The sequence below is a fragment of the Cetorhinus maximus genome, chromosome 4 (assembly GCF_964194155.1).
Source record: "Cetorhinus maximus chromosome 4, sCetMax3.hap1.1, whole genome shotgun sequence".
Lineage (NCBI taxonomy): Eukaryota > Metazoa > Chordata > Chondrichthyes > Lamniformes > Cetorhinidae > Cetorhinus > Cetorhinus maximus.
In genome coordinates this window covers 17887452-17909591 of record NC_135882.1, presented here as the reverse complement: position 1 = coordinate 17909591, position 22140 = coordinate 17887452, and the positions used below count along the sequence as shown (strand labels likewise).

At 41.2% G+C, this 22140-nt stretch overlaps 1 protein-coding gene across 2 annotated transcripts; it reads right to left on the bottom strand.

The window, feature by feature from the left end:
- Positions 1-1163: 1163 nt before the first annotated feature.
- LOC144679521 (elongation factor 1-alpha 1-like) lies at positions 1164-10825 on the bottom strand. 2 transcript variants are annotated; one of them, XM_078539973.1, is made up of 7 exons: positions 9952-10825; positions 9538-9717; positions 8661-8957; positions 6495-6645; positions 3863-4119; positions 3338-3572; positions 1164-1421 (listed from the first exon to the last, which is right to left on the bottom strand). In XM_078539973.1, exons 1-7 carry the CDS (start codon positions 10093-10095, stop codon positions 1309-1311), a joined length of 1377 nt encoding a protein of 458 aa, XP_078396099.1. In that variant the 5' UTR covers positions 10096-10825; the 3' UTR covers positions 1164-1308. The 2 variants fall into 2 exon arrangements, with proteins under 2 accessions (XP_078396099.1, XP_078396100.1); XM_078539974.1 differs by having other exon boundaries at positions 9538-9707; positions 10228-10821.
- Positions 10826-22140: the final 11315 nt, after the last annotated feature.

Here is a 22140-nt window from a genome sequence, read left to right as displayed (position 1 = left end):
ATAATACACCAAGGACAATTCTATCAAAATCCCATACCCTTTGCTCATAGCAAAAAGTTGTGCCATCCAAGTCATTGAGAGGCAATGACCATTGGTATTGTAAGAATTGATAGATTGTTCCCTCCAGTTACTTTGCGGTAACTTTGCAACAAGTTTTGCTGACATGAGTTCCTTACAAGGGTGATATCTAGACTCAAAGAGAATGATGAGTATTTTCTAATTAGGGGAGTGGGCAGAAATGAGCCAAAGCTATTGGACATGTACAGAAACTTAGCTTTTACCCCAAGAGACTGGAATACAACAGATTGCAATTATGATAGAACTGTAGCAAATTCTGCTTAGGTTACAGCTGGATTATGTTCTGGGCATTGAATCTCAGGAAGGAAAGGGTCTTGGAAGAAAGTTAAGATTTTACAGGAATGAAGCAGTGGTAAAAGGGTTATTACAAGAACAAGCTGCATGGACTAGGTTTCTTTTGAGCAACCTATCAGATCCCTTAGAGATACTATTGAAGTGAGTCCAGAATAAGGGGCACAGAGCTAGAAAACACCACAGAAGGGTACAGAAAAATTGGGGAATTTGAATGATCAAAAAGCTGTGAAGGCCATGTTCTATTAGAAGTGTAAAAACAAATTTCCAAGGTGAATAAATTGGATTGAGTAACAGGTAAACTTGAGGGGTTGAATAACCTATTCTTGTTCCTATGCCTCAAACACCAATTTGGTTCACTCCCACCTCAAGCCATCTACCTCAGGCATGACACCATGCAACATTATCTACTCACCATTATCCTTTTCTCTTCACACCCCCCCCCCCCCCCCCCCCCCCACCCCCAAACCTTTTGTTTAATTCCCATTTCCAACCCTCATCATCCCATTTGCACAAACGGGAAGGTTGATGGGCTTTGGCCGATTGTCAAGTTGCATTTCCCTTTCTGTAGTTTAAAATACTTCTGAAATAAGAATGAGGGCAAGAACAAGTCATTGCTTATTTTTATGAAAACTACCCCTCCAATTATATACAATTCTGGCCAAGTTTGTGTTGTACATGCTGACTTGTGTGGATGGACAATGAATGAGTACCATTTCTAAAACTGAAGTTTTAAATGAATTATGGGCTGAAATTACAGAATTAAGCAATTAGACAGCTTCAACACTGCACAATCATATGCACACAAGTTTATTGGTTGTAGCAGGCAGTTGGGAAAGCACTGTTAATTGCAGTGCAAAACAGCTCATTGTACTGAATTAAACAAAAATTTCAACCAAAATAAAAAGGATCTGCTATTTGCCCTCAAAGAACAAACATTTAGAACACTTTAACTGGCTTCTGCATCAACTTCTTAGCACTTGAAGCTTTATCCACAGATTTAATTACCCCAACAGCAACAGTCTGCTTTAAATCACGGGCAGCAAAACGACCTACAAGGAAAAAAATGGATCAAGTTAGTGTAGCTATACAGACAAAGTTATGCCAAGGCCTTAGAATGCCCTGGTCAGATTGCATGTGCTTCAAATCTACATGAGACAGAACCAGCACCATTCATGACCTGTGGACATCCCAACATTTTAAAGTGTAGTCTCTTATAATTTAGGAACCATAATCACCAGTATACACACAGCAGGGTCCTATGATTCATAATGACCAAATAGTTTGTTTTGAGATGTTAGTTGAGGGATAAAATGTTGGCTGGGGAACCAAGGACAAATCCAGTGGCATAGGATTTACACATATGAAAAGGTAGAAGGGGTTTAAATGTTTCATTAGCAGAACACTGCCTCACTGTGCACTAAGTGTCAGCCTTTGATCTTGTGCACAGACTGAGTGGGAAACTTGAACCTAAAGCCTTGCCTGACCCACTGAATCAGAATGGTTACAGCAGAGTTGTCATTTGGCCTGTTCTGCAAGTGCAACTCACCTAGTTCCACTCCCCTGCCAAGATTAGAGAAGCATGCAGTCTGGATTGAGACACAAAAACAATGCCAGTTGTTCAGGTAAATCAGACCAAAATTATTCCAGCATCCACATGTGCTTACTGTTTAGAAAAGGTGTCAAGAGTTGCACTGCTCCTCCACAAACTTTGCTACACCTGCAATTCAGCATTTATGCATCTGCAATGGTATGGTATTGAGTATTTACAGGATACCCACTAAACATTGGTTAGGGCTTATCCATTGAGGTGTAATTGACACTGCCATATTACTGAGAATTTAATAAGTGGCTGTTGAATTTCTTTTTTCCACCTAACTTTTACTAGTTAAACTCTTCAGTAAAGGTGGTCAAGCCATGTACTTTGCTCTACATGTACTAGATTCTCTGCAGAGGATGTTGCTTATGTTTGGCTCAGATTTGTTCAGGTTATGAAATTTTGCTTACTGTAAGCATTCTATGCAGAGTTCAGACAGCCAGTGTTCTTAAGCATGCTTAGATAAGCACAACACAACCAATAATGCATTACACTTGAACAACCTCCAGGATAAGTCAATAATTTAACTGCACAATTAAACTACAGGACAATGTATCAAGGGAGCCAGAGATTTTTTTCTAAAATGGAGGTTGCAATAAGTGAATGGTCTTGCCAGCTAATCAGCAATGGCTCTATGCAAATACTGATTTAATAACCCTGAAATACCTTCTAGGCAAGTTTACTATTCTGTGTGCTGCAAACCTACTGTACAAACTAAGTATAATGTTCAGATATCATTGACAATGCAATTTATGGTTTACAGTAAGGGATAGTATTCAGACATTTTGGAACATGGTATTTTCTCCATACAAATTGGAGGTTTTGTTCCCCTGTTGGACTTAAGTGGTACAACTTCTGGACTCAAGTCTGGCAGCTTATGGCCCTGATTTTAACAGGAATCTAAACAGATGGAAGTTGAATTCAGCACTCAGTTTCAGCAAGAGTCGAGCAGAGATAAACACCTGCAATACTGCCATTGTTAAACTCTAATTTTCCATTTTTCTCCTTCAGAAGAAAGCTACCCTCAAAAGAGAGGCACACTGAGTTAGCCAGAATATATGGGAGTCTGGACCCCACATTTTATCCAGTTTTTGATTACAGGTTCATAACTGGATCAATTTCCCCATTTCAACCCTAAGGAGGCCAGTTCCAACTACCAAGATGCCACCTCAGCTGACAACTTTGAACAAGAGCCATCATTTCACCCTTTATTTTGCCCATTGGCACGGAACCAAAATCAAACAAGTTTTACTCCCTTTAAGCTGGGTAAAAAAAAAACTTGTCTATCCTTGCTTTGAGGTAGCATTTAAAAGTTTGAATGTGAAATTTACCACTGCCAAACTTGAGGCATTGGAAGTGTATGGCACTTACCAAGAGGTGGGTAGTCAAAGAAGGTTTCAACACAAAGCGGTTTGATTGGGACAAATTCCACTGTGGCAGCATCTCCAGACTTCAATGCCATAGGATTATCCTCTAGCTTTTGCCCAGAACGTCGGTCAAGCCTTTCCTTAAACTCAGAAAGCCTGCAAGTAATATGGGCCGTATGGCAGTCTACCACTGGAGAATAACCAACCTTTATATAGCCTGGATGATTGAGGACAATTATCTGCATAGGAGAATACATGAAATTGATTATTCCAATTTATTTGGATCAGCTTACAATTGGTATTCAAGAGTCATTTGTCAATTAATTTTGGCTGGACAGCCATAGTCTGACTCAGACATAATGGAATCAGTAATAATTCTTCCAAATGAAATTAGTCAAGTCCATCTCCTACTTATTCCTCAACCTCAAATTGAAATTAATTTCAGGCCCTAGTCCACATTCCAACTTCAAAAAAATGGCCTTCAATACAAGAGGTGAACCTGTTTTTCAAAGCTGCTGCAGTCACAAACCTGTGCAATGAAGCAGTTGGTCTCAGTTGGTGGATCATTTCTGCAATTGCCAGCCACATTACCACGACGAATAGCCTTCACAGATACATTTTTAATGTTGAAACCCACATTGAAGCCAGGGAAAGCTTCAGCAACAGCTTCATGGTGCATCTCAATCGATTTCACTTCAGCTGTCAAATTCACTGGAGCAAAGGTCACCATATTACCAGGCTTCAAAACTCCAGTTTCCACCCTTCCAACAGGAACTGTGCCAATGCCTTAAAGAGACATGCATTTTTAATATATAGAATCACTTCAGTAATATCTTTTGACAGGTTCTGTAGTTTAGAGAAAATGCAACCAATACCCAAACAGTAGACCTTTTAACTCAAAACTTGTTCGAATCAATTAGGTCATGGCTGATCTTTTAATGCCATATACTCACCTTTTAATAACCCTGAATATCCCCATATCCCTCGATACCTCTTGATTAACAAAATCCATCAAGTTTAATTGATCTCAGCTGCCATTTACAGGAGAGCTTTCCAAACTTAAATCACCTTTTGTAGCATTTCCAAATTTCATTGTTGAATGATCTGGCTCTATTTTTGACTTGTCCTAGATTGTCTAACTAGCAGAAACAGTATCTACCCCAATCCCCTTAATATCTTCATCCTTTAACCTTCTTAATTGCAGGGAATACAATCCTACTTTATATCAGTTCTCCTTTTCCCTGAAGAGACCCTCCCCACACAAGTTTGTGACACCAGATTCATAAGTGTATGGCTTGAACAACCAGCAAGACAAGTTTCTTCTGATAATTAAAAATTGCTTTATTGAATCACCCACAAACCCCACAGTACAAAACCTAAAATGTACAACAACCTATTCCCAGTATCCAACAAAGTCACCATGACTTGGTTAAAACTTTAGAAAAATGCAGGCAGGCGAAACACCACATCCTGTCCTGAAACTTTAACACCCCTCAGACCAATATCACCAAGATATAGCTGAAACAAGTTACAAGGTACCAGCCGAAACATCAAGTTTCACCCCAAACCTTCACAAAACCATCAGGCCAATATCACTACAATTGGCTGAAACTTTCAATCCCCAAGATAGCTGGTCTTGACTGTAGGACAGTCAAGATGACCAAACTTGACCCTTTGTCCAACTGCAGCCCAGATGCTCAGATCTGCTTTTATAATAACTTAACTCAAAGACATGTCAAAACATATTTCCTGTTATTGCATGGAAACAAAGTGAACATTGGAAAGTCCAGACAAATATGTCACCAGCTCCTGCTGGTTGAAATACAGGGTTTTCCATGGATATCATTTTCTATTCTGCAAGTTAATGTGGTGAATAGTTGAGTCTGAAAACAGATCCAGAGGTCACATGCTGCCAATTAGTGTCTTTCACTGAAAAAAGATAGCCAAGCCTTGTCTTGCAATCAGGACAAAACACAAGAATGCCAAATGTTAAAATCAATTTATACTATAGGAAAATAGGGTGATCAGGTTGGCCAAGGAAACTACAGGCTCCCCAAGTCAGTTCCTGGACAATTCAAGTACAAGGCTTGAACATATCCCTTTAACTTGGAGAAAGGGTGCATGTGTATGAACACAACTCAATTACACTAACTGGAAGCAACACGTTACATACAACTGATCATCTTAATTTGGTTGTTAAGCGTAGCTACACAGGATTGCAGAATCCTAATAGTTTTGTTTTAGGTTTTGCAAACAAGAACAGGTTTGAACATGGTCTGTACTCTGCTATTAAAAACCAAAGAAACATGCCGTTTGATTGGATCAGCCCATTGCTGGGATATACAGCCCATCAGCACAAATTCATACACAATGTTGCTCAATTGTGGGGTAGGCAAAACCCAGCATCCGGTTAGCAAAAATTAGTTGCTGCTACTGCATGAAACAGCTTGACTAACCTGTTCAAATTTTTGAACACCTTTTGCCTTACTAGGGTTATTTGAGGTGCACCATGCACTTGAGAGTTTGAAACAAAAAAAATGCTAAAAACTCAGGTCTAACAGCATCTGTTGAGAGAAAAGTTAGCGTTTCGAATCCATATGACTTCTTCAGAGCTAAAGGCATCAGTGATACAATCATGTTGCCCTAATTTGTCATTCTGCCTGTGTTTTAGTATGTTTCCTATTTTCCCCTCACCCAGCGTAATATTTTCAGGCTGTTGCTCTCATTTGTTTGAAATATTTATATATCTTTCCACTTGAGCCCCACCTTTCCCACGTGTCCTTTTGACTTCCTTATGCATGCTTTCCACCACGGCCCTGGTCCTAGCCTTGTTTGGGGGACCTGCTATTGCCACACTTTCTGCATTGAAGACACTATTGGAAAGTACTTTATTGGCTGCAAGGCCAGTTATTTATTCTTTTATTTATAAGATTATTTGCGCGCGCGCGCGCACACACACACACACACACACTTCTAAGAGCTGACGTGCATTTACATAGCTCTCGGAACCCCTGGCCGATACAAAGACCTTTACAGCCCATGTCTTATATTCGTGGCACGAGTGTGCCCGTTCACCTTTGGAACAAGAACCTGTGAAAAAAAAAAAGTTTTTAAGCATTAACTCCGAAGTGTTGCATTATCAAGCCCTACACGGAGTTTACCTCCGATTTTGTAGACATCCTGCAGGGGCAAACGCAGGGGTTTGTTCAGGGAGCGTCCAGGAGGAAGAATCGAGTCCAGTACTTCCAGCAGTGTTTGGCCACTCGCATGTCCCTCTCTCCGTTTTATTTTCCACCCTCTGAACCAAGGCATCTATGAATAATCAGTGCGAGTTTTTAAAATCGATTGTTAAAACGAAAAGAATGAGCAAATTTAAAACCAGTAATAACAAGATTGTTTAAAAAAAAAATAAAAAATCTGACCATCCAAGTTTCGAGCACCTTCTAAATTGTTTATAGTCCAGGACAACACTGGGAGGCAGAATTTATAATGGATCTCTGGAAACATCAGAACTCCTGGACACTGTTTAATCTCACTTTAATCATTACTGAAACCTATTTCAGATCCCGTTACTGCTGATCAAGCTTTTCATTTTAAGTAATCGATATTGTTCGATTCCCCACCAGAGACGATGGCCAAGCACCTACCCTGGCACTAGCAATCGGCCAAGCACCTACCCTGGCACTAGCAATCGGCCAAGCACCTACCCTGGCACTAGCAATCGGCCAAGCACCTACCCTGGCACTAGCAATCGGCCAAGCACCTACCCTGGCACTAGCAATCGGCCAAGCACCTACCCTGGCACTAGCAATCGGCCAAGCACCTACCCTGGCACTAGCAATCGGCCAAGCACCTACCCTGGCACTAGCAATCGGCCAAGCACCTACCCTGGCACTAGCAATCGGCCAAGCACCTACCCTGGCACTAGCAATCGGCCAAGCACCTACCCTGGCACTAGCAATCGGCCAAGCACCTACCCTGGCACTAGCAATCGGCCAAGCACCTACCCTGGCACTAGCAATCGGCCAAGCACCTACCCTGGCACTAGCAATCGGCCAAGCACCTACCCTGGCACTAGCAATCGGCCAAGCACCTACCCTGGCACTAGCAATCGGCCAAGCACCTACCCTGGCACTAGCAATCGGCCAAGCACCTACCCTGGCACTAGCAATCGGCCAAGCACCTACCCTGGCACTAGCAATCGGCCAAGCACCTACCCTGGCACTAGCAATCGGCCAAGCACCTACCCTGGCACTAGCAATCGGCCAAGCACCTACCCTGGCACTAGCAATCGGCCAAGCACCTACCCTGGCACTAGCAATCGGCCAAGCACCTACCCTGGCACTAGCAATCGGCCAAGCACCTACCCTGGCACTAGCAATCGGCCAAGCACCTACCCTGGCACTAGCAATCGGCCAAGCACCTACCCTGGCACTAGCAATCGGCCAAGCACCTACCCTGGCACTAGCAATCGGCCAAGCACCTACCCTGGCACTAGCAATCGGCCAAGCACCTACCCTGGCACTAGCAATCGGCCAAGCACCTACCCTGGCACTAGCAATCGGCCAAGCACCTACCCTGGCACTAGCAATCGGCCAAGCACCTACCCTGGCACTAGCAATCGGCCAAGCACCTACCCTGGCACTAGCAATCGGCCAAGCACCTACCCTGGCACTAGCAATCGGCCAAGCACCTACCCTGGCACTAGCAATCGGCCAAGCACCTACCCTGGCACTAGCAATCGGCCAAGCACCTACCCTGGCACTAGCAATCGGCCAAGCACCTACCCTGGCACTAGCAATCGGCCAAGCACCTACCCTGGCACTAGCAATCGGCCAAGCACCTACCCTGGCACTAGCAATCGGCCAAGCACCTACCCTGGCACTAGCAATCGGCCAAGCACCTACCCTGGCACTAGCAATCGGCCAAGCACCTACCCTGGCACTAGCAATCGGCCAAGCACCTACCCTGGCACTAGCAATCGGCCAAGCACCTACCCTGGCACTAGCAATCGGCCAAGCACCTACCCTGGCACTAGCAATCGGCCAAGCACCTACCCTGGCACTAGCAATCGGCCAAGCACCTACCCTGGCACTAGCAATCGGCCAAGCACCTACCCTGGCACTAGGAATCGGCCAAGCACCTACCCTGGCACTAGGAATCGGCCAAGCACCTACCCTGGCACTAGCAATCGGCCAAGCACCTACCCTGGCACTAGCAATCGGCCAAGCACCTACCCTGGCACTAGCAATCGGCCAAGCACCTACCCTGGCACTAGCAATCGGCCAAGCACCTACCCTGGCACTAGCAATCGGCCAAGCACCTACCCTGGCACTGGGAGTCAGCATATTCTCCCCATTCCAGCCGGAGATGGGGACGAAGGGGACACTCGCCACATCGTAGCCAATCTTGCGGACATAAACGGTCACGTTCTTCACCACTTCCTCGAACCTCCTCTGGCTGTATGGCGGCTGAGTTACATCCATCTTATTGACGCAGACGACGAGCTGTTTTACTCCGAGCGTGAAAGCCAGGAGTGCATGTTCCCGAGTCTGACCCGACCTGGAGATCCCAGCTTCGAACTCACCCAGGGCGGCGGAGACAACCAGGAGGGCGACATCAGCCTGCACACAGTGTCGGGAGTGCAGAAATAATTTTTTAAAAAGTCAACACAGCCACCAGTTAATCAAACAAAACAAAAGGACATTAACGCTGTCGGAAAACACCACATTTACTTTTCACTAACGAAAACTGAAAAATGCTGGACAGGAGGTTGGACAGCATTTGTGGAGAGAAACCCTCAGTTCTGCTGAAGGGTCATGTTGGACTCGAAACGTCAACTCTTTTCTTCTCCACCGATGCTGCCAGACCTGCTGAGTTTTTCCAGGTAATCCTGTTTTTGTTTAACATTTCATGTCTCATTTCTCTTCCTAGATGCTCCCTTGCCAGCTGAGAGAGAGTGTTTCTCCAGCATTTTCTGTTTGTCCAGATTTCAAGCATCCACAATATTTAGTCTGTGAATTTTCAGTACACTTGAGTTTTCTCTAATCCGGGGGAAGAAAGAGGAATGAAGATTGTTCTAATGAAATGTTATACTTGGGTGTTGGTATGCAGTTATTTTCTGCTTGAAGTCTATTAAAACTAAAATTCGGTGCTTAACTTGACGTTGTTTAATCAATCGGGAGTTTAGTTTCGAATTTATACCTGGGATGTTCCGGTGAGCATGTTTTTGATGAAGTCTCGATGACCGGGAGCATCTATTATGGTGAAGTAGTATCTCTGGGTATGAAATTTCCAGAGTGAAATATCTATTGTGATGCCTCTTTCTCGCTCAGCCTTTAGTTTATCCAAGACCCAAGCGTATTTAAACGATCCTTTCCCAATCTGCAGAAAGTGTAAAGTTTAGTTTTCAATAGCACAAATACCTTCTAGTTTTTGGGGAAGAGGGATAAGTAACTTTTTTTTTGCAGAAGCTTCGTTGGACTAACACTAGAAGTTGACGCCATCTACAATTTCGATCAAGTTTTAAAAATGAATTATAAATAGTTACTAGTAGTACAAATGGGAGACACACTCCAGGAATACACGTTAGAATAACTTTTAAAAAGGCAAACGCACCTGAAGTGCTGCTTGTTCCAGTTTTTCTATAGTGCGCCGCTCAATACCACCGCATTTATAAATAAGGTGGCCTGTAGTAGTGGATTTACCCGAATCTACATGGCCAATTATTACAAGATTGATGTGAGCTTTCTCTTTCCCCATCGTTGTTGTCTTCTTTAAAAATAAGTACGTCTTTTCCCTCGAGTTTTTATAACTGAAGTAAAACACCAGGGCCCAGCAATGAACGTGAGATTGCACGTGGAAACATCACAAACTAATCGATAAGAAAGTAACCAGAACTCATCCGCTTCCTTCACTGAGGTATTCCACTTGAAACTTTGCTGATTGACCTGGTCTCTCAGACCAACCGGAGATTTCATGTTATTAGTGATCTCTTTCTAGGAGAATGCTTACAGCTGATACAGATTGGTCTTATCCAGTGATGTCTAATATCTGCTTATATGAACCAAATTACAATAGAAACAAAGTCAAAGAAAGATTTAAACAATTAACTTTAATCTACTTCAACTGACTGGTTTGTTTAAAACTCCACCTGAAGTATCTTATCTTACATTAGCCATTAAACATAAACAATATTTTGCATTTATGCAGCCTTTAATATAATGTCTGAAGGTGTTTTTCAAACAAATTTGATGCTGACTATAATAGTGGTGTTAAGAAAACGTTTTAAGTTTAAAATATATATTTAGTGAATGTTATTTTCTTTTGAAATATTGTATTTAATTCACTTGAAAAGAGCTTTGAGAAATTGGATGTGTTGAAGTTGTGTTTTAAAACAGAAATTGTATTTCATATACTACTGAACTAATATCATCCAAAAGATTGAAAACGAATTAAACAATTCCTTTGGGGATGAACGAGTTTGCTGTGGTTGTCTGGTAAGTAAACAGGTCCACAGACCAAAAGGAAATTTATTATCAGATGTGCTACTGAAGAAATAATCACCTGACATATTGGCATCCCAGGACATCAAATCTTATACCCTTTGCATCAAAAACACTATGCAAAAGTGAGCATTTACTCCTTCCTAGGTTAAGGCTCAGTGTTTAGAGTAATATGACTAAGTGAGTAAAACAAGCCATGTGAAGTTAGTAGATTGGTAAAGCAAGCAGGATGATCTCAGGTTAAAATTTTCCAAGAAGCTTTTGGCGTTTTTGTAAATTACTGGAATCATACTTGGCCAGGGCTATCAATGAACAATGTAGCAGATATATACACAATGTAAATTAACGTGTAAACCTGGAATACTACCATTACCACTCCTTTCTTCTCTCCACGCACACCCCCCCCCAAAAAATTTATGTAATACTGTATGTGAGAGGTATTAATCTACTAGAATGTTGCATGATGAAATAAAGAATATTATGGACAGAGGTCTGAAGAACTAAATAATGAACATGTAGTTTAGTGGGCTAATTTAAGGCAGCAGGTACTAGCTTGGCTTGGCTTCAATGTTATTTGCTTGGAATAGGGCAATAGACTTCAATGAGCAATTACATAAAGATAACTGCTGGAGGAAATTAGTATTGTAAACTACTGGGTATTTTGTAAAGGAAGATTGGTCTGTACATAACTAAATAGGAGCTAAGCTGTTGGTATGAAACATAAACATCATAAATTGGATCCATTGCATAAAATTATATAGCACTGAAGGACTGAAGTTCAGCCCATCGTGTCAATGTGACACTTTCCAATTTCCAAAGCACTTTCCAATTAGTTCCACTCCTTTCCTCTTTCCCTGTTGTTCTGCAAATAAATTTGGAGGCGAAAGGTGTAATACTCTGCCAGTATGTGGGCAGGTGGCATTCAAAGCAAAGACAGATTTAAAAATAATACATGAGAAAGAAGGAGGCTGAAGAATATGCTTAATTTTTTTAATACCAGGTGTATTAAGAATAAACTCGTAGGCTTTTGCAGCCTATGGAACGTGACAGCTTTAATGTAATAAATGATGCAAGATGCTTCACAGAGCTGAAGGCAGGTGCTGAGTAGAATTACAGGATATTATAAAGGTATGTTCAAAAAGATAGGTCTTGAGGTTTTTAGGTGGCAAGAGAGATTAAAAAAAAGCTGAGAGGTTTAATGAGTTTAAATCTAGTGTAACTCGAGGGTGTTAGGAAAGGAGACAAGTTGGAAGAGAGGCAGCCATGTATTGGTACAGTTGGTTGGAGAAGCTCCTAAGCACAGGGTAAGATAGTGAAAGGTCTAGTAAATAAAGGTGAGGACTTTCAGCTTAATGTGTTGGGGACATCTTAAAGTTGATGTGAATAGAACATTAGGGATATGGGATTTAATGTGAGATGAATTGTAGAAAGTGGAGTTTTGGAGATTAAATGGCTTGGAGTACAGTTAGCTGATAATGAGGAGAATACTGGAGAAGTCTAACTTGTCTCTGTTGGTGGGGCTGAAGTACTTGTAGCAGAGTATTTTGATGAAAGAATTAAATTTATAGGTGAGAAAAAGCTTATAGCAGTTACTAAAGATGTAGGGAGTGGCTTAATAGTTGTTTGGTAGTACAGAACTTGAGTATGGTTGAAAAAAGAGATATGTCAAAGCTTTTCATCTTGCGTTCATCAGGACATTTTGCAAGTATACCAATATAAGAGGAAACCAACAATTAACATTGTATGTGAAGAGTGTGCTGACTTGGTTGGCAAGTGGATTCTGATTGGTAGAAGCGTTTCCATGGAGAATACACCAGTGATGGCGACTGACAGTTAACTGCCCAGCATTGTTTGAAATTTAAACCAGGCAGCCTGACCCTGATTGGTCAAGGCATTGCCCTGTGGAATGAGTCAGCGAGTGGCTGTCCCTTATTTTGTTTAGCTGAAACAGCTGGCGCAATCTGTGTACATGTTCTTTCTGTCTGCAAAGAACAGGGCCCTGTGTATTAATATATGTAGCTTCCAATACAAACAAATGCACCACACTGCAAGCCCAACTAATAATCTTAAATTGGTTGTCAGCATAATTCTTCGCACACTCAGGATTATTTGGCAAATGTTGTCCAATCGTGGAATCGCATCTAATGTTGGACACTGTGTCTTGAGCGTTGCAAGCACGGGCTGGTTGGGTACGGTACCCTGACCCGTTGTGTACAGTGGCTGGGACATACTGTTTGATACGATCTGCCAGCCTTTGGGACATACGGCCTACGTAGCTAGCATCACAATGGCACTAAAATTCATATACCGCATTATTCATTTGTGAGATAGGCAGAATATCTTTTTGGCTTGGCGGCAGCATCCTGTTAGTGGCGAATACCATTCGTGTTGCTACTGCGTAGTAGCAGCTTCACCTGTTGCTCAAATTTGAGATATCTTGCCCTTCCAGGGTAATCTGAGGGAGGCTGGGCATTCTTCAGGGCTGAAAGTGACAGGCCTTGGGCCTGTTCATGAGTTTACATGATATACAGCACAAAATGATCTGATCAGGGTAGCCATTATCTTGTAGGATGCCTTTAATGTGCCCTATTTCTGCATCAAGCTTGCATGGTGAGCAAATGGCTCGGGCTCTATTTACAAGGTTGCCAATAGGACCAATCTTATTGAATGTGGAATCATAAGAATCCCAATGCGTATTTTGACCAGTGAAGGTAATCTTGCGGTAGACCATGGTGGAGAATCCCCTGGCAGATTTCTCGACTAGTACATCAAGGAAGGGGAGTTGATTTGACTGCTCCATCTCAAAGGTGAATTCGAGTGCAGGATGGAGCCCATTAAGACATATAAGGAAATTATTACATCCAGCTGCGGATTTAAATATAGCAAATGTATCATCCACATATTGGGAATATGTGAGGCGTAGGAGGTTAGGTGTCATTCCATCCAAGACATGTTTCTCATGGAACCCAACAAAGATGTTTGAGAGAGCTGGGTCTAGAGGGGATCCCATGGCAACACCATTATCAACGGAACTGCGTGAGTTGCCGAGTTCATAAGTTCAATAAACACTGATTCATGCAATGGTGGTGGGTTTAGATTACCATGATATAGTGCTGCAGTGCAAATATCTATGCCTTCCTTAAGTGGAACTTGGTGAATAGGCTAGCAATGTCAAATGGACACAGCATTGCTATAGATATGCAAGTCCTGTATGGCCTTCGCAAATGTGAAGGGTCCTCCATCGTGTATGTGGAAAACTTGGTGAAAACTGGTTGTAACAATTCGCCCAACCATTTAGCCAATGCATGTTGTGCAGAACCGGCTATAGATAAGATGGGGTGTGTCACTTTTGCACATCTTGGGCAGCCCATACATACGTAGTGAACCATGAGGAAGAACCCTGTCGTATATATCATGCGGTAACTCATTACTCTTATACAAGTCCATCAAGTGCTTTTTTAAGCTTGCTTTCGAGCAAGGCCGTCAGGCCATGTTGAGCAGCAGGTCCAAAGGATACGAGTTTGGACCTGTCATCAAGGATGGTGTGCATTTTGTTGATAGGGTTACGCTTGTTAAGGATGACTATTCCCGTCCCTTTGTCAGGTTTACTGATGTGTATGTCTGGGTCGGCCTTAAGGCCTTGCAATGCTACCAAACATTCACGTTATATGTGAAAATCAGCCAAGTCGTTGGGTATCCCAAGATCTGCCTAGGCCCTAGGTTGATATTCTGAATTTGGCCTTTGTTATACCTCTGTCTCAGGAATACAAATAGTCGTTTGGTAGTACAGAACTTGAGTATTGCTGAGAAGAGAGACATGCCAAAGCTTTTCAACTTGCACTCATCATCTGCTAGGTGCACTTTCAAGGACTCGGCATCTTCAGTGGACACTAGTTTGTGGTGGGATAGTTGGGAGTAGAGGAGTTCGAATTCAGCGAATACCCCTTCCTGTTTGATTTGGGATGAATGCACACTAAAATTGAAACCATGCGTAAGAACAGACTCCTCGCTTTGAGTACATGGTCAGAGATTTGTTACTTGTTTAGTAGCATCATTAATTACGTTGCCAAACTGCTCTGCTTAAGTGAGCTTATGGTGCGGATGTGTTTCAGACGGGTACTGTTTATGGTGCGGACATCTATTGAAGAAATATAGCAGCATAAATGGATCAAATCGAAAAGAGAAAGAAATTTGTGCACCTCAGACCAAGCGCAGTCTAGGACAAGGTGTAACTTAGTAACCCTATTACTAATCTGTTCAATCTCATCTCTTATAAATGCTTGCTCGACTGTGGGACTATATCTCACTTTAGTATCATTGCTATGTTTGGAAATCTTGGGTTTAGTACACACTTGGAGAAATTCAATAGATAGTTACCACCTGCCATATCATAACAACAGGTATTTGTCAGGCTGACCAAATTCACAAGGGAAACTTGGCTATGCGATCACAACAATTTTGCAATCTGTATTTATTACGAGAAGGCTGGTGCACTGAAGTCAGAAGTAATGAGTTCACTACCACCTTTAGAGATTTTAAAGATTAAATTAAAACACTTATTAACAAAAGAAGAAAAAGCTTAAACACACACAAGATTACGGTTACACAGTTATAACAGTTCCCAAAATTTCTACTTAACTAGACTCCCAACTTCACACCCCCTTTAAGGCAACAGCCCAAATAGATTCCAAATTTATAAAATCATCCAGCAATATTACCACAAGCACCCACTGGAGGCGATAGCATAGAGGTACTGGACTAGTAATCCAGATTAATGCTCTGGGGACCTGGGTTCGAATTCACCCCCCTACCTTCTGTGATCCTTACCTGGTCTGGCCTACATGTGACCAATGTGGTTGGCTCTTAAATGAACTAGGGGACAACTAGGGATGCAATGGGTAATAAATGCTGGCCTAGCCTGTGACACGCACATCCCATGAACGAATAATAATAAAAAATGGATTTCCAAAATTTTTTAACACAACTTTGATCACTGGAACAGCAACTTCTTCAGGGGCTTTTTCTCCCCAAGTCTATTTCACACAGTCACCTTTCAAGATCTCTCACTGCCACACCCCACACAGTCTTCCATCCTTCTTTAAATATATTTCTCCCTTTTGATATTTAAATACAATTGTTTCAGCTTGCCTTTAGAAGTCACTTTTCCCAGGATATAAAAATCTTTCATGTTATTATAGCCAGTATTTTTGCAAAAAATCACCATAATAACCTTACCTTGCCTTATTTAACTTGCCAGTTGTAAACATTTTCCATGTCCTTTTGAAAATCAAACACCTCTCCCACTTATCTAAAAATGCAAATTTCATTCACGCCGTCTCTGCTGAAACCCCACCCTAGTTTATCATCTCCATTTCAAACGCCTGTTTTACACCTCGCTACTTTGATAATTTAAACCTTGCTGTCAAATCATCTCTAGTTTAATTAAATTAGCCACACAAACACACACACACACACACACAAGTCTGCTTTAAAATATCTCACAATAATATTTGGAAAAATATGATAGTTCCTTGGTACTGTTCTTAATTTACGTGCAAGTCGAATTATGTTGTTGATATCCTGAATTTGGTCTTTGTTGTACCTCTGTCTCAGGTATACAAATAGTCGCTTGGTAATACAGAACTTGAATATTGCTGAGAAGAGAGACATGACAAAGCTTTTCATCTTGCACTCATCAGGACACTTCACAAGAATACCAATATAAGGGCAAAACAACTATTTATACTGTATATGAAGAGAGTGCTGATTGGTTGGCAAATGGTAAATTGTTTTTTTCTCCCTTATATTGGTATTCTTGCGAAGTGTCCTGATGAGTGCAAGGCGAAAATAGTGGCTTAACTTGTTAACTGAATTATTTCCCTCTTAAATGTTACAATAGCACATATTCCTACTGCATGCATTCAGAGCCCTGCACTAATATGGGATACAAATATGCCTCATAATCACAAGGTGCCACATAAAAGGTCGCTGCACAGGATAAGATCTCATGATGTTGGGGTGATATATTAGTGTGGATAGAAGATTGGCTAACGCACGTAACAGTGTGGGATAAAGTCATCAGTACAATGTCTCCACAAGTCTCCATAATGCTCATTTACTCTCCTTTTAAGTTCTCACAGATGATAAGAGCAAATCTGAATTCAATTTGTTTAAGCCTGATAATGGTAATGCCTAGTCCTAGTTTAAGTTATATACTACTTCAGCAGGCCTTTTCAGTTAAGTCACAAGGAGATGGTGTCCCAGTGTCATCATCTCAAGTAAATTTAACAAAGATGTCCCCTTTTTTATAAGGTAGCAATAAATTAAATCCAAATCATTCTTATAAAAAAGGAAACCTATCAAATAATTTTATCACAGCGGTATTCCTTTTAAAATTCAGAAGACATAATATGATTTAGGTCCTTTCAGGATGTTGCTAGCAGGGTGAAAAAAAGGGAATCAATAGATGTAGCGTATATGAATTTCCAAAAGGCATTTGACAAGGCGCCACATAAAAGGTCCCTGCATAGGATAAGATCTCATGATGTTGGGGTGATATATTAGTTTGGATAGAAGATTGGCTAACGAACAGGAAACAGAGTTGAGATAAATGAGTCATTTTAATGTTGGCAAACATTACAGGGATACAACTACAGGGATCAGTGCTGGGGCCTCGACTACTTATGATCTACATTAATGACTTGGATGAAGGGACTGACAGCATTTTTAGCATGTGCAAATTTGGCTACAAAGATAGGTAGGAGAGCAAGTTGTGAGGAGGATACAAAGAGTCTGCAAAGGGTTCCAATTAGGCTAAGGGAACGGGCAAAAATGTGGCAGATGGAGTATTATATGGTAAAGTGAGGTTGTGCACTTTAGCAGGAAGAATAGAAAAGCAGAATATTATTTAAGTGGAGGGAGACTGCAGAATGCTGCAATAAAAAGGAATCCTGGTGATCTTGTACATGAATCACAAAAAGTTAGCTCGCAAATATAGCAAGTAATTAGGGAGGCAAATGGAAATTGACCTTTATTGCAAGAGTAATAGAGCATGATACTGGAAAGTCTTGCTACCACTGTACAGGGCATTGGTGAGACCATACCTGGAGTTCTCTGCGCAGTTTTGGTCTCCTTACTTCAGAAGGGATCCACTCGCATTGGAAGCAGTTCAGAGAAGGCTCATTAGGCTTATTCCTGGATGAAGGGGTTGTATTATGAAGAAAGGTTGGGCCTGTACTCATTAGAGTTTAGAAGAATGAGAGGTGATCTTATTGAAACATAAGAGATTCTGAAAGAGCTTGACAGGTGGATGCTGAGAGGATGTTTGCCCTTCTGGAGAAATCTAGAACTGGGGCCACAGTTTAAAAATAAGGGGTCTCCCATTTAACATGGAGATGAGGAGGATTTTTTTTCCCAGGCAGGTTGTTAGTTTTTGGAATTCCCTACCCCAGAAAGCAATTGAGGCTGGGTCATTGAATGTATACAAGGGAGTTGAGGGTTATGCGGAAAGGCAGCAGAGTGAAATCAAGGCCACAAACAGATCAACCATGATCTTATTGAATGGCAGAGCAGGCTCAATGGGCCGAATGGCCTACGTCTCCTCATATTTCTCATTATCTTAATTGGATCCACAGTCCTGCCACTCCCCTACTAATTCACATAATTGTTTTCAGTCCACTGCTGTAACGTATTCTTTGCCACGATGTATCCACATCAGAGCACGCAAATTGCCAAGCCTGCAGGAATCTAGCTGGTGCCCTAATCTGATTTTTATTCCCATACAGGCTAAATTATACAAGCTAATTATTTCACCAAATTGAGTTATGTTCCAGACAACATTGTAATTGAATAAACTTTGCAGTAGTGCTTTTTTTAATGTTTAATTATCGGCTTCTAAATCAGAAGACATGCAGCTTAAAAGAAAATTTAAAGGCCCCACCCTGCCTTGTCATTACACAAGAATTCTCCTTTCTTAACCTGTATAAAATTTGCTGGAGTTCTTTAACACTTGAGTATTTTTGCTATAAAAATTAGGCTTTGAACATTTGATTTTAAAGATGAGTCTCACTGTCACTGAATTTGACCACTTAATCTTACGATAGTAAATATCAAACAGACTTATTTCTTTGTTAACCTTGCTGTAAGCCAACAAGTGTTCATCATTTGCACAATCTTAGATGAGGAAGAAGATCTTGGAAGCTTCTGTCAAATTAAAATTATTTTTTTTTAAGTGCCTTTCATGACTCTAGCATGTCCAAAAGTGATTCACAGCCAATTAAGTCCCTTTGAATTGGTGTCACTGTTATAATGTAGGGATACCTTTGAATGAATTGTGGCACCAAAATTGATTAGCATTGTCCCTCAAAAGCTGGTCCAGATAGGCAACTGCAGAGCCAAATAAATATTGTTCTACAATTTCAGTAGGCTGAAGACTTGTGTGTTCCATGATTTAGCTAAATAAACTATTCCAAAGTCCAGGATGCTAAGGATAACTGGGTAGGATGTATCTGATTGCTTGCACATGTTTAGAGCCTTGGAATAATGCCAGGTGGTGCTCATTGCTTCACTGGAGACTTCCTGAGATTAGTGAGCAGTGTATGGGTTTGACTGCCTCCTTCCACTCAATCTGACAATTGTAACGTAAATGACTTTCTATTTCTTTGAGTTTCTGTTTGGACAGAATTGGTGTTAGTGGCACAGATGCTCCTATTGGGATTGATTAAGACCAGTCCTTCAATTAGCAATGTGTACAAAACTGACTGGAACTAAAATGATGTCTAAAAGCTCAAAGGGCTGGTACTCATTCCACCTGAATGGTAATGAGCTATTTGCTGAATTGGTTCATATCTGCTTTAATTAATATATCCTGGTGCAGATTTGGGCTGGCACATGGAGCTCAAAAATGTTTAGTGAATTTAAAGAGATGGAAACAAACAAAAGTAAGTGTCAGTGTGAGGATAACAATTTTGAAAGGCTTTAAAGGTATAATTTACATACGAGAAAACTTTGCTAAAGCTGTAAGATATTAAGAATTGATGGACAGAAGTCCCATATGCAGGTTTGGGACTATAACTGAAGAGTTCTAGCACTGGTTGTAGTGCATGTTGGAATACAGTGGACAGCACAGCTCTGCTGACTTAGACCAGGTGAAGATACTTGCCCATGTTAAGAAAAATGTTGCTTCAAAATTGCACTATTTTGAGTGTGTGGTCTTGTGTTTTGAGAAAATGGAAAATTAGGAACATGTTCCCTAATGAGTACAGGATGATCATTTACAGTTTATACTGAACCAATGAGGAGGCTTGCATGCATGCGGAACAGACTACAGATGCACTTGTGCACTGAGGTTATTAAATCCCAGCTCTAAAAATGAGAGGTAGAGAGGAGATACAGATCACTGTACTCCCCACAAGACGTAGTGACCTTTTGGTCTCCCCACATTTTCTTTCTCTTTACTGTTTTTTCCTTGGCATTTCTTGCAACACCATATAGTAAATCCATAGCAATACCATATAGTAAATCCATAGCAACACCATATAGTAAATCCATAGCAACACCATATAGTAAATCCATAGTAAAGCAGTGTTTATTTTGGCAAGCCAAAAGCGAAATACTGCAGATGCTGGAAGTTTGAAATAAAACACAAAATTGCTGGATGTACTCAGCAGGTCTGGCAGCGTCTGTGGAGAGAGAGAAAAAGACTGACAGTGGACTTTGATACCATTGTAGAGGGGGTGACCAACTGAATTGTTCACATTAAGCCAACAGGGTGTGAAAAAGAGGGTGTTAGATTTTGTTATGGTATATAATGCATTGTTATGATGGTATAATTGTCACAGTAATAGTTTTATATTTATTTGTACCAAAATTTATCTTTATTATAATTGTTCATTTCTTCAGCATTTATGGCAGGTCCCCCTAGTACAATTTCCATACCCAGATATGGCTCTCTGGCTGGCTGAAAAGCTTTGCCCGACCCTAACCTAGATGGCCATACTTTATGTGTCGATATAAAGTTAAGTTCTAACAGACTTCCAGATGTGGAGGGCATTACAGCTATGCCCATGGCTGTTTTTGACCAGCATTCACATACCAGTTCCTTCCTGGAAATTGGATGTATCAGGAACAAGGACTCTGGCTGAATTTCTTTTCTCTCGTCTGAATGAGTCAATTGGTACAATCCTACTGCTACCCCTTCTAACTCAGCATGTTCTGAAGATTATCATAGAAAGGTTTGTTTCTGTCCTGTGACATTCAGCCTATGAAGCCTAGAATAGTGCTTTTCTCCCTATGAACCACCTAATCTAACATCAATCTTGTGCTTGTTCCCCATACCCTGAAAGATTTCTCCTTATCAAGCAACTATCTAATTTCCATTTTAACCAATAAAATATTAGACTCTATTTCATCAACAGTTTGAGATGCTAGATAATTCCATGTTCTAACAAGCCGCTGCGTAAATGTGCTTTTTAAAAACTTCCCTGTCCTGGCAGAAGCCAGGAAGGGAAATATGTATATGTCCAAATCATCCTGGCTACTTTATAAACTTATTACTTTTTTAAAAAATGGACAAATGGCTGGACTGATAAAATAACGCAGCTAACCACATGGTCATAGTTCTGGAAGATTCTCAGCTGTTCCAATGGACAAAGGCTACCTCATCCTCCTGGAATGTGACTTGTATAAACATTCTAGCCAAGCCAACACAAAGGATTCGTAGACGATACATCTGCACCAGCCAGCTCTGGACAAAGGCAGAGTTGTTTGGGACTCATCATCTCCAATATTGTACTAATGGTTCTTCAGTTACCTGCTCAAAACAATGGGTTTTAACAAGGGCACCTTGTTAGTTGAATGGCTCGACCTGAAACCACCCTGTCACATGACAGAGACTTGAGCTATTTGAATTCCTTTAATTATACAGTTTTGAGTTTTATCTTCAGTTGCGGTTTAACCTCCGAAGGGAACTGGACTCCAGGCTAGCAGATTGCCTTTGACCTCCATCCCTGAGTCTGCTGTCCAGAAAGAACCTTGCATTTCACCTACACAGTGAACTAATACCAAGGGTACAAGAACACTTTGCTGTATCTTCAACGGACTCAACCTGCAACCGAGTTCATAGGACCAAGACCAAGAATTCAGCCAAACAAAGCCACCTGAAAGAACCTTCCTTGGACATTGATTCTGGATTCATGTGAAACAATAAATCTTATTTTTATCATGGTCTTTGCCCTGAACCCCTTTCTTCCCCTTATCCCTTTTTTATTGTATGAGTGCAAAAAGGGGTGGACATTGCGAAACT